Below are 13,269 nucleotides of genomic sequence, written 5' to 3' on the forward strand. Positions count from 1 at the left end.
TTACCACGGGGAGGCCCTTCACTCTGGTCTTGGATACTACGCACCTAAATAAAGCCTCTTCTGATGACACCTGTGTGCTGTTGGGTTATTCTGTCATTTTTAACCTTGGCTACTGCCTCTTTTCTCAATTTTCACTTAACATACAGTATTGGCTCACAGAGCTGCCACACATAGAATGATTGAGCTGTTCTTGATGGTAAAATACCATCTTCTATATCCCACCCCTACCTTGTCACAATACAATTGATTGTCTGAAACGCATGAAGGAGGAAAGAAATTCCACAAATTAACTTTTAACAATGCCATCCTAATTGAATGGGACACTTTTAAAATGTGCATTTAGGAGGAAATGCAATTCTGTACTAATCTTTAAAACAAAAGCAATTTAGGTCAAAAGAGTTCATATTAACAAAGGAAATAGGACTAACAGTACAGATGGATAGCAACTCTACCATAGAGGCACAGAATATGTTAGAGGAAAACCTCAAAGAAATGGACAAACTTATTCAAGAAAGATCAAGTGTAATATGAGAAACAATGAAGTGAACTGGATAGAATATAGAATATAGGGAACAATGTACCTTTTTTTTTATTTCATCAACATATAAATGCTACCAAAAATAATTAACTGAAACTTGTTACAAATTATGAAGTCATGATTCACCAAACCATATTTTGAAAGCGGAAGCAAAGTACTTTAAGCAAATGTTATCATTTCAGTCTCTTCCATCTCCACTAACCAAAGATAATTATTTATTTTTTCGGGGGGGGGTTTAATATTGTATGGATGTTTTTCTAATAATAATGTAATATCTTTACAGAAAGACTCATGTGAAGCCAAATTAGAGAGGAGGAACTTGATGCAATTAAAGCCTTGAAGTCTGGGAAAACTCCAGGGATGGATGGCATAGCAGTTGAGATATACCAAACCTTTTTTGATGTACTCAGTGAACCGTTATTAGTATGTTTTAATCTACCGTTTTTATAGGAGTGGTTATCAGATACTTAACAAGGTAGTCTGATTTCATTACTACTGAAACAGGACCCAAGTGGTAAAAATAAAGATGCAGTCCATTGAAAAAAAATCGAGGCCCCTTACACTTCAGTGTTATGATGCAAAAATTCTGTCAAAATGCATAGTACATATAATTAATCCTAATTAGACTTTTTTTTTTACATGGACGATAGATTGGAGATAATATAAGCACTGGACACAACAGAACACCCTGCAACCTCTGGGGAAACCAGGCCTGGTATGCATAGCTGACTTTGAAAAGGCTTTTGATAATATACGACTGGAATTGATTTAGAAACGCCTGGAACATCAATTTGAGAATTTCTTACACAATGTTTAAAGTTTAAAGTTATGTACAGTACCAGTCAACATCTGACACACCTATACATTCCAGTGTTTTTGTTTTGACTATTGTCTTCATTGTAGAATAATAGTGAAGATGTAAACTATGAAATAACACATATGGAATCATGTAACCAAAAAGTGTTAAATCAAAATGTATTTCATTTTTGAGATTCTTCAAAGTAGCCACCCTTTGCCTTGACAGCTTTGCACTCTCTCAACCAGCTCCATGATGTAGTTACCTGCAATGCATTTCAATTAACAGGTGTGCCTTAAGTTAATTTGTGGAATTTCTTTCCTTCTCAATGCATTTGAGTCAATCAAGTTGTTGTGACAAGGTAGGGGTGGTATTTCGAAGATAGTCATATTTGGTAAAAGACCTTGTCCATATAACAAGAACGGCTCAAATAAGCAAAGAGAAACAGTCCGTCAATGCAGAATATTAAGAACTTTGAAAGTTTCTTCAAGTGCAGTCGCAAAAACCATCAAGCGCTATGATGAGCGCTGCAGAGGATAAGTTCATTAGAGTTAACTGCACCTCAGATTGCAGCCCAAATAAATGCTTTCCAGAGTTCAAGTCACAGGCACATCAACTGTTCAGAGGAGACTGCGTGAATCAGGTCTTCATGTTTGAATTGCTGAAAAGAAACCAATATTAAAAGGACACCAATAAGAAGAGACTTGCTTGGGCCAAGAAACACAAGCAATGGACATTATTAGACCGGTGGAAATCTGTCCTTTGGTTTGATGAGTCCAAATTTGAGATTTTTGGTTCCAACCGCCGTGTCTTCGTGAGATGTAGAGTAGGTGAACGGACGATCTCCGCATGTGTGGTTCCCACCGTGAAGCATGGAGGTGGTGGTGTGATGCTTTGCTGGTGACACTGATTTATTTAGAATTCAAGGTACACTTAACCAGCATGGTTCAGGGGGCAGAAATTAACATTTTAGACCTCAAAGGCTTCAGTCATAGAAAAGTTATAATTAAATCTGAACGGGTTCTCTAACAGATTAGTACAATGCCTCACTCCTTGTTCAATAATGGCCTTTTTCCCTTTCAGATTTACAACCACTCACTTTCGGTTACTTAAATGTAATTATCTCCAAAATATTACTATTTTTAAAATAAACTGTAGAAAGTTGGTTGTAATTTCAGTTTAATCCAAGAGAAAAGACATAATAAACCATTATGGCTAAACTCCAATATACTAATTGCATGGAGTTGTCACACATGCATCTAACAAAAGTATATGGAAATGTCTGCTCTACCCAAAATTACAACCAACTAATTGCAGCATTATTGCAAAAATGGAAGAGGCAGGTGGAACTGGGAAAAAGAAAGGAACTTGTCTGTCGGCCCTGCATTAAAGCCCAAAATCGGTTAAAGGAACTTGTGCCTCAAAAAAAAGTGACAACTGTGTCATATAGATGGCAAAATAGTTGGGAAGAGATTTGATGTACCGATTCCATGGAACATGGTTTGAGTTTATACACAAAAAGATTCAAAACTTGAATTTTTCTATTTAAATTATACATTTTTGCAACCAATACGATGTTATATACAGTGCATTAGGAAAGTAATTCAGACCTTTTGACATTGTTACATTTCAGCCTTTTTAAAATAAGGCTTTAACCTAACAAAATGTGTAAAAAAGTCCAGGGGTCTGAATACTTTAAAATGCACTGTATATGGGGAATACAACCATCCCAGCTCTGCAGATTTACTGTTATGTCCATATGTAGCTTGTTACTGGATGCAGGTTACAGGAATAACTGAATAATTGCAACATTTACCTGCAGGTAACTCTGCAAATAGCACTGATGGGTGACTTGAAAAGTCATAGTCAATCGATCAATAATATAATACTTATAATACCCCCCAAAAAAATTTAATTTACAATCTGTAGAAACTGAGAAAGGTTCAGAACTTTTGTGAAACATCACAGTTGAAAAACATAATCAAAACTGGATGGTGTTAAGAGATAGCCGGGAGGGGTTGAAGGGTGGGACTAAAAACAAGATAACTATTGTAAAATGCATTGTGTCCGTAAATTGTATATACACTACATGACCAAACGTATGTAGACACCAGCTCGTTGAACATCACATTCCAAAATCATGGGCATTAATATGAAGTTGGGCCTCCTTTGCTGCTATAACAGCCTCTACTCTTCTGGGAAGACTTTCCATAAGATGTTGGTATAGTGCGGTGGGGACTTGCTTCCATTCAGCCACAAGAGCATGACTGAGGTCGGGCGCTGATGTTGGGTGATTAGGCTTGGCTCGCAGACAACGTTCCAATTGAGCCCAAAGGTGTTCAATGGGGTTGAGGTCAGGGCTCTGTGCAGGCCAGCCACGTTCTTCCACACCGATCTCGACAAACCATTTCTGTATGGACCTCGCGGGGGCATTGTCATGCTGAAACAGAAAAGGGCCTTCCCCAAACTGTGGCCACAAAGTTGGAAGCACAGCAGTAAGATTTCCCTTCACTGGAACTAAAGGGGCCTAGCCCGATCGATGAAAAACAGCCCCAGAGCATTATTCCTCCTCCACCAAACTTTACAGTTGGATCTATGCATTACTCCAGAGAACACGTTTCCACTGCTCCAGAGTCCACTGGCGGCGTGCTTTATACCACTCCAGCCAACACTTGGCATTGCGCATGGTGATCTTAGGCTTGTGTGAGGCTGCTCAGCAATGGAAACACATTTCATGAAGTTCCCGACGGACAATTCTTGTGCTGACGTTGCTTCCAGGGGCAGTTTGGAACCCGGTAGTGAGTGTTGCAACCGAGTATAGACTATTTTTATATGCTTCAGCAATCAGCGATCCCATTCTGTGAGCTAGTTTGGCCTACCACTTTGTTGGTAAGCCATTGTTGCTCCTATAAATTAGCCAAATCCACTCATTTTAAGTAGTGTCCACATACTTGTGTATAAGATAAGTGTTGTTGTCCATTAGTTTACTCCAATTAGGGTAACAAAGGAAAATATATATATTTTTAAATGGATGCAGACAATTACATTGTAGCTTCCATCAATCCATCTACCCCCTAAAATAAAAATCAATGTCATTTTGTAATGTGGATGAACTATCCCTTTAACCAAAACCTGTGGCACATTATTACATAACGTCACTAATAAAAGATGACAATGGACTGGACAGAGACAGGAAAAGTAGACTTTTTTTTCTCCATCACTGACATTTTAATTGAATTGGTACAACATGTCTGACGCAGAAGGGTGACATGTACAGAAGGAACCAGGGCCTGGATGAAGCTAAGTATGAAAGTATGAAATGGGGGATGAGAAGAAGACACGAACAAGGAGGTTCTCTCAATGTGAGTACATACTGCTCCTGTTGAATGGTCACACAGGCCCTCTGTGACACAGAGAGGGAATATCTAAAGGGGGACTGAAGGCAGATGACTAACAGTTTGTCGCTGGATTCTGACAAAAGCCTGCCGTTATCCATCCCCGTTTAATTCACTATATTACAAGCTTTATACATTTTAAAAGTAGAACAATAGCCATGACTACCGTATAACCCATATGAGGTGTATAAACTTAGATTAGGTTATTATTTTTTTTATATATTTTTTTTTACAAATCCTGAATTGACTCCAACAGTGAATAATAAGGCAAAAGACCAGCAAATGGTTGAAATAAAAAGTGAATAGTGAGTGACAGTTTAAGGGGGTTCGGTCACGGTGCAGGGCCGTTTTAAAAATAAGGAACAAGACTAACCCCACACAATAGGAACAAAATGACAGGTACCAGACTTAAAGGTTCACCTCCCTGTGTAACAACGTGCATTTGTTTCAGGCTTGTGGTCACAAGTGCATTAAGCAAAGAAATGTAAGGACTACATTAGATTTTTTTCTTTCAAAAGACAGAACGTAGACAACTATGATTGAGTTGAACAACATGACGGTTGTCATTGGTTTGTCCATTCGACCCTCAGCAGAACATCTCAAAATTGTTACAGACAGACATACAGGTCTGTACTGCCCTCTCGCTCAACATTGGCCAAATCCATAATAACACTTTGTATGTTTTAAAAAAATATAAAGACAAATTGTAGGAGTACTGCATCACGAGCTGTAGGTCCCATGTCTCCCTATGGAAAATCATCAAATACTGCCACCACGTGGCTTTTGTGGGTATCAACAAACCTTATCCTGCTGAGTTCCAGGAAAAGGTTTGTATTTGCAAGCATACATTTACTTTCCCCTCAACATAATTTCTTTCTATCAATTTTGAACAATAAATGCTTGGATTGCTTCCGACTCATTGCCTGGGTTCGGGTTGAGTATTTTAGTGTCAACGAACTGGTTCAGCATCCTGTAGCATGCAATGCATTTGAAAGGCTCGGTCATTAAACTAGTGAGGGTTGTAGTGTTCGTATGAGTTAGTTGTCGTGAAATGGATTCAGTGACCCAGACTAGTGTTAGAAGGCATAATAACTTTCTGCTGTGCATTTAGGACAACTAACAAGATCACCCTCATGCATTTTGTCAAGACAGACAAGCTGAAAAGAAAGACAACATGCATCTATCTGGTTTGTCTTTTCTTCTGCGTAGAGGAATGGAGGGAGAGATTGCTGCAACATCCCATACATGTGCATCATCATTCTAAACAGGAAGACTTTTTCACAAACCAACGATCGCCACTGTCACAGGTGTTGATTACTGACAACAACCACAGAGAACATATGAAACTATTGCTTTGATCAGTCCATTCCACCGTTCATAAGGGAAACCACGACAGCCTTGCAGCAGGGAGAAAAGGATGGGGGGGAATATGTGCTGTTCCCAGTTCAGGTCCGACTCAGTTGGCACTTTTGGAGAGAATCTCTTATCTAATAATGCCTTTCCAATATCATCTTCGTCATCTCCCGTCCTCTGTTCCACAAACCGTATACCTGAGAGAACTTTCAAACAGTAGCAGTTCCCTACATCAGCAAGGGGTGCAGTGGTCCCAAAAAAGTCAATCACCTTCAGACACTTAGAGCCAGGCTGTACAGTCACTGGTGTCACTCCGGTTTCATGGTGATGTGGGCTCTCACAGTGCATATACTCTGACGTGGAGAACATTTTATTTTCTCCATTTTGACAATCGCAACAGTCTGTGTGGTATGGGAGTGAATGTCTTTCATACCTGTGTCAAAGTGTTCCCCACCCACCCACACACACACACACACACACACACGCCTAGAAACACCATCAATGGGTAAGTAATGCCTTTGTGACAAACCAGGGCAAGTTCACCCGCGAGGACACAGGCTGGGAATGGCATAAGTAAGCTGCCAACTCCACCTTCAAAATCGAGCATGACTGCCATTGCATAAATTCCTGGGCTATTCTCAAGGGCGAGCGTGTGAGTGAATGGTTATGGAGCTTAAGTGAAATGGAATGTTATCAAATGAGAAGCATGTCGGTATATGTTATATGCTGTAGGTTCTATGTGAGAAAGTAGTGTGTGTGTGTGTGTGTGTGTGTGTGTGTGTGTGTGTATAACCCTTGTCTCCTGTACAGTAGAAGTGAAGTGGTCTCACAGTGTTCACCTTCCCACAGGCGGTGCAGGAGGAGCTCCCCTCATCACTGCCAAAGACACCGTCAAAACAATAAAAAGCTGTTACAATAAACTACAGGCCTATGGGAAAATATTACTATTCCCTTCATGTAAAAATTTGTTGTACTCTGCACCAGAACATGTGTTTATAGTGTGTATAGTAGTTATTGGCATATTGTGTCACACTGATAAGTGAGCCCTCACCTCTGTTGGCTTTGCTGGGGTAGATCTTGGTGAAGTGCCGGTACTCCTCTGGAGCAGGGAAGTCATCCAGAGGGTGGAAAGAATACTTGGACTCAAAGTCATCTGTAGGGAGAGAAGGTTAGGAAGATGACCGTTAAGGTCAGGAGTGGTGGTCAAGGCCATTGAAGGTCAAGAGGGAGGAGAGGACGGAAAGAACAGTAGGGAACAGTGTGAAGAGATGGTAGTTCAATCCTCTCTTTTGTACTGATCAAAGTCATCCAGCCGAAGGAGCCAATATTTTTTTTAATTATATAACAAATAAAATACAGCCAGTTTACCCTTCACCCAACTCAAATGTATAGTTTCCCCTTCACTTTTACAGATTCAATACTTACTAGGACTGAAACATTTTATACATTCCAAAAGACTCCGAAGTAGATTGACTAACAAAATGAGAGGTGGTTGTTAATGTAGAGGGAACCCGAATTTGAGGTCAGGTGATGCAGTATGAGGAAGACGACTCACCTACGAAGGAGCGGGAAATGGAGGTGTGTCCATTGCGGATAGGTGGGGGAGGGGGCGGGGGTCCGACAGGGGTACGGGAGGGAGGAGGGGGGGGCTTGCCACGGCTATGAGGTTCTGAGGGGCTACCTCTGTAGGGGGTGGTGGAGGGGGAGCATCCCGACCACCGTTTCGTTGAGTCGACCCAGGTGGGGGTGGAGCTGTACAGACAAACGATATGGTCATTAAGGAATAACAGAGCAGCCACACGCTAACCATCAGTCATTACAATACAACAGCAAGACAGGAACGCTAGAAAAACACTGTAGGCCTGTCATGACATGCCACCATACTGACTGTAGTGCCACGCCTTGCCACAGCTTTTTCCACACATTTAATTTCAACACTAATAAACAAATCACCTCTCCTCGCTTGCCTCACATTATGATAGATGACTGACAAGAGGAGATAGAGGTTAAAAAGCAAATATAGTGCGACACAGCACAGTGAGAATGTGACCGAATTATGTAACTGAACTATGCATAACACAAACAGTAGAACGCATTAAAGCTGGCCCTAACCCACAGCTCCATTACAGGTAGAGGAACAAGGAGAGCACTAGTAGGAACATACCTGCCCCTCTGCCGGGGGGCTCACGGACTGGAGGGGGGGGGCGTCCGCCTGGCGGGGAGGGGGAGGGCGGCGGGGGTGGAGCTTGCCCCCGGGTTGGAGTGAGTCCAGGTCCGGGCGACGGCTTCTTGCTGAGGGAGTTGTGTCTCTGAGGTAGCTCCGGGGCGGCTTCGTTAACCGGGCTGGAGGGGCCGTTGGTCATGGGCTGGCGGTACGGGGGAGGAGGTGGACCCAGAGAGGAGGAAGAGGAGGAAGCTGAGGAGCCCCCTGACGTCGGGGGCCGCCGGTTGATGTTGGGAGAAGGAGGCAGAGGAGGGGCGCTGTTGCGGGCCGGCACTGGGGAAGTCCCCCTCTGTCCTGGCGTGGGAGGGAGGGGCTTCTCCCGGTTGTAGGAGGGGGCGGGTGGTGGCGCCTTCTGAGTCGGTGCAGGGGGTGCATTACCCCGGCGAGAAAAAGGGGGAGGAGGTGGAGGGGCGGAGGAGCTGTGCTTCATGCCACTGTTTGGGCTGCCTCCGCTGAGAGGGCGGGAGAGGTCGGGGAGGGAGGGCCTCTGGGATCGGGAGTGCTCCGGGGGAGAGGCCTGCTGGGCTGAGCATTCTGTGCTGTCCTGGCGAACAGGAGGACGAGGAGCGGCGGGGCGCGTGCCAGGAGGCGTCAGGGATGACCTGCCAACCGAACCATCTGCACCATAAAAAATGTCACGTCATGAGCAATTTATATGAAGATGAATTTATACATGAACAGAGAAACATGAGGACATGTCTCAGTGCAGAGTTACAACAGAACAGTAGTGTATTATTAGGTTATTTTAGTCATCATAATCCATTTTCTAATATTTTCTCCTTGACAGATGGTAAGGCACTGCCCTTCATATGATGAAATCTAAGACCAATGCAGACGTGCAGGTTAGGGAACTCATTATTGTGAATCAGCAAATCTCCTTCAGCAGTGCCTGTGTCAGATCTTTACAGCCCTGCCCTATGACAACACTGAAACCTGACGGCCTGTTCTAACTACACAGTCAAAAACCAGTGCTCATTTTTCACCTATTGCAATCGTGCTTTGACGAACTAGCTTGCTCTCAAAATTGCCAGCAATAAATATAATGGAAGGGAATTAAATTGCTGTTCTAAACCCTCCCCCCAATATAAGTTTGACGGACAAATCCTTCAGCGGTCCAGATTTTTTGGAGAAATATTTGTAAGTGACACCATAGCAGTTAGGATGTTAAATACTTGCCTCCGACTGGTCGTAATTTAGGCACACCTGCCTGGAAAAGCCCTCCCATTGGCTGAATGGCCCCTGACGAGCCTCCTCCACTACTACCACCACCACCACCTTTAGGCTCTGGACAGGGAAAACAAGGTTAAATTACATATATTACAATAGTAACCTATTATATGCATAATTACCCTCATGGTCTCCCATTTCACTCCTGCGAAATAAACCTTGACCGCCAGTGAGTGTGCTTCACTAGCCTCATCAGTTCTGTGCATCTTACTTCCATCCAATCAGATTAGTCAGTAAAACACTACCAGAATAGTAGATCTGAGACACCAGGGTGAACCTTAGTGGTGCTGTGGCCTTACTTTCTAAGATCGGTGCGCTCCTGTCATTGACCACGCCGACCTTCTTCAGCTTGGCCCCTTTGTGGATGTCACCGAGCAGGGCTCCTCTGCCTTTGGCCTCATCTCGATTGAGCTTGGGTGGGGTGGTGTTGCCCTGTGAAGGAAGGAAGGAAGGAAGGAAAGAGAAGAGAGAGAGTCCTCTACTTAGCTCACCACAGCACACTTTATGCTACCGGAGAACAGACTGAGTACATAACCTCATTTCTCGTGGACAGACAACATGAACAGTAGATCTGTTATGATACAACGGGATGCGTGAGATAAAGAGACGCATTAGATCGGGTGCTTTGGACAAGTCACGATTTCACAGGCGTCATTCAAATTTGGGACTTGCCCGTAACTAACCGAGATCATACATAGCCTGACAGGTAGCAGCTTGCAGAAAGCCACGTCACAGTTGGTGCAAGGGAATTAGCCGAGTAGAACGTGTTCTTGATAGGGGCTACAGCACAATTCATTTGAATAAGATTACCATTTTGTGAGTCCTTCACATCAAGTCCATTAATTAGTTGTCCATTGCATAAATCCATAGCGTTATGCATCCCTGTCTGCGTTGGCCTGGTTGGTCCACTGCTCATTATGTGAATTAGATGTTGAGGATGATTACTCGAGCGAGCAGCGCTAATCACTTGACTAAACCAGAAGGGCTCTGCGTACATCCCAAATGGCACCCTATTTCTTATATAGTGTACTACTTTTGACCAGAGTCCTATGGGCACTGGTCAAAAGCAGTGCACTATAAAAAGGGAATAGGGTGCCATTTGTGACACAACCTCTGATTGGGCTTGGCAGGGAGAGGATAGCACGCACAACCACAGGCCACGAGAACAGCTTTTTTTCAGATTTCAGTAGTGCTCTCTGCACAAGGTGAAACAAATTCAGCTTCACAACACCAGTGAATATAAATCCCTTTGAAAAAGGGACCTACGAGTTGTCAAGTTGGTTGGACAACTAATTCATATGAACTACACTGGAGCTAGGCCTACCCATTAAATATGTCCCTATCATAGGTTTGATTGATACAGTGCTCTCTTAGACCCACACAGTTGCAGAGGAAACATTTTTTTGCATCCAGGTGACACCTTCCATGCTTCAATAAGTTCTTACCTGGCTGAAGGTGGGGGGTGGAGGGGGGCCTCCAGGGGGTGGAGGGGGAGGGGGAGGAATCGGCATCTTGACCCACTGAACAAGTCTTGTGGATGGCCTGGGTTCTCAGATACAAACTGTCACCACCTGCAATAACGCATTAAAACATGTTCCAGTGACATTTCAGTCTCATCCATTGATAATGTTATCAAGCATGATTTTGTCAACTAGGACAGTTAGCTAAGTAGAGGTGGTCCCCTTTAATTTGACGGCTTCCCTTATTATTATTAATATATTTTAAACCAGGTAACCTTCTGGGCTCATGTGACATTGTTATTGATGACGTCTTCATTTTATTCGCAAATTGGCCTATCTAGCTCGCAGATATCTAACCTTTGGTCAGTGCTGCTGTGGAATGTAAATGAGCCGACTGTAGATAGCGTTAAGTAATCAAATAGTGTGAAATCTCCAAATAAACCTGGTCATCGGTAGCTAGGTCAGATTAGCCAATAGTTAGCATAACAATTAGTTGACTAACGTTAGGTAAATTAGCAAGCTGACAAACTAACGTTAGCTAGTTAACCAATTAACATACAAACTTGAAGCCATCGCGGCGGCCCTGCTGCAAAAGGATAAGTAGCTAGCTCCATACACAACAGCTCAACCTAGCTAGCATCTTGTAATAAAGCATGGCTACGATACATCCTAACTAAACGTAACGTTAGCTATGAATATCAGCTATATAAGTTGCATACATGGCGCGAGCTCATCATGGCTATTATGTTCGGCTAATGTGTTAATGGCTGTCATATTAGCTAACGACAGGATCTGTAGCGAGCTAGCTGGGTTAACCTGCCAGAGTTGGCAACCCTTGCAAGTTAGCTTAATCAGGCTAGCTAGATTGCTTCACTTACTTGAGTTTCTTAGCAGCCCATTCGTTTGATATTTGACGTTTTAACTCATATTTGTTTCTTCGTTCTCGGTAGTTCCTTCATCTCACGTGTATTATAAATTTAAAGCTGGCCATTGCTATTTCACTCCTGCATTCACTCTCACAGCCTTCACTTGCAGCACAGATTTGCTGAAGCAATGAAGATGGAAGTGTGCAGATGGAAAATGTACACTGCAGTGTACCAGAGATGGTGAGGAAAGCGAGACACCCCACTCCCTAATTTATTCGGGGCGGAGCCACTCTGCTCTACCTATTGCCCCCGCCCTGCGGAAGCGAAATATCTGCGGAGCAGGGAGGGGACAATAAGGCACCAACGAGTGGATCCAGGAAGTGAATTCCCAATGCAGTCACCCGTTGTGATAATAAATATTAGCGACAGCAATATTACCAAAGATGTTCTACTAAGATATACCACATCCTGTCGAAAAAAAATCCTGTCGTTTCCAATGGGAGGAAAATGAGCCGAGTATGTGGGATCAAGTGTCGAGATGGGTTTTTCAAAGTCGCGTTGATTTGGTCTATCAGATGTCAGTCAGATGGCTTCGTGGCGTCAATAAAAAAGAGCGTCATCATATTCAAATTCAGACGATCAAATCAAAGTTTATTTGTCACGTGCGCCGAATACAACAGGTACAGTGAAATGCTTACTTACAAGCTCTAACCAACAGTGCAAAAATGTATTAGTTACACAATAGGTAAGTAAAGAAATAAAAACAACAGTCAAAAATACAGTCAAAAATAAGTGGCGTTTTGGAGAAGAAGGACTTCAACACTTGATTTTTGCTTCGATGTAATTATGATGTTGATAAAATCCCAGTAAAATTGGCCACATTCCATAAGCAGGCCATTTTAGCTTGGATGTCAACATTTTTCCTTTCACATATACTTTCTATGGAACAACAAATTAAAAACGATTTAAAAATAAGTCAATTTATTTCGTAACTGGATTGAGAATAAAATTATTTTGGTTGGTCAGTTATTGAATGAGGATGGATATCTATTCTCATATGGGGAATTTCTTGACAAATGTAGAATTCCAATAACCCCAAAATAATATGCAATTGTTTTTTATGCGATTCCAAGGGGGGTTGTATTTTTTATTTATATTCCTCCGTGGTTGATGTAAGTAATATAGATTTACATGAAAATATATGAATTTGCAATATTAACATCAAAGATAAATGTAGTACTAAACAGATTAGAAATATTGTTTGTGATACTACAATTCCCTCAGCAAGATTGTTTTGATCGAATATCTATGGTGCTATACAGTGGGGGAAAGCAGGGAAAATTGCTAACAAATATTGTATCAGTAACAAGGTAAAGGAAGTTTAATTTAAAATGTTACATAGAATTTATC

General features: G+C 42.4%; 1 protein-coding gene across 1 annotated transcript; it reads right to left on the minus strand.

Annotated features, from left to right (window-relative positions):
* Nucleotides 1-4,538: 4,538 nt before the first annotated feature.
* Nucleotides 4,539-12,244, minus strand: LOC118384443 (WAS/WASL-interacting protein family member 2-like). Its single transcript, XM_035770994.2, is given in 9 exon segments — nt 4,539-6,958; nt 7,134-7,235; nt 7,638-7,775; nt 7,778-7,834; nt 8,247-8,924; nt 9,483-9,590; nt 9,833-9,965; nt 10,979-11,104; nt 11,872-12,244. Coding segments are annotated over 8 exon segments (1,323 nt in total). The 5' UTR covers nt 11,045-11,104; nt 11,872-12,244; the 3' UTR covers nt 4,539-6,917.
* Nucleotides 12,245-13,269: the final 1,025 nt, after the last annotated feature.

The sequence above is a fragment of the Oncorhynchus keta genome, chromosome 5 (assembly GCF_023373465.1).
Source record: "Oncorhynchus keta strain PuntledgeMale-10-30-2019 chromosome 5, Oket_V2, whole genome shotgun sequence".
Taxonomy (NCBI): domain Eukaryota; kingdom Metazoa; phylum Chordata; class Actinopteri; order Salmoniformes; family Salmonidae; genus Oncorhynchus; species Oncorhynchus keta.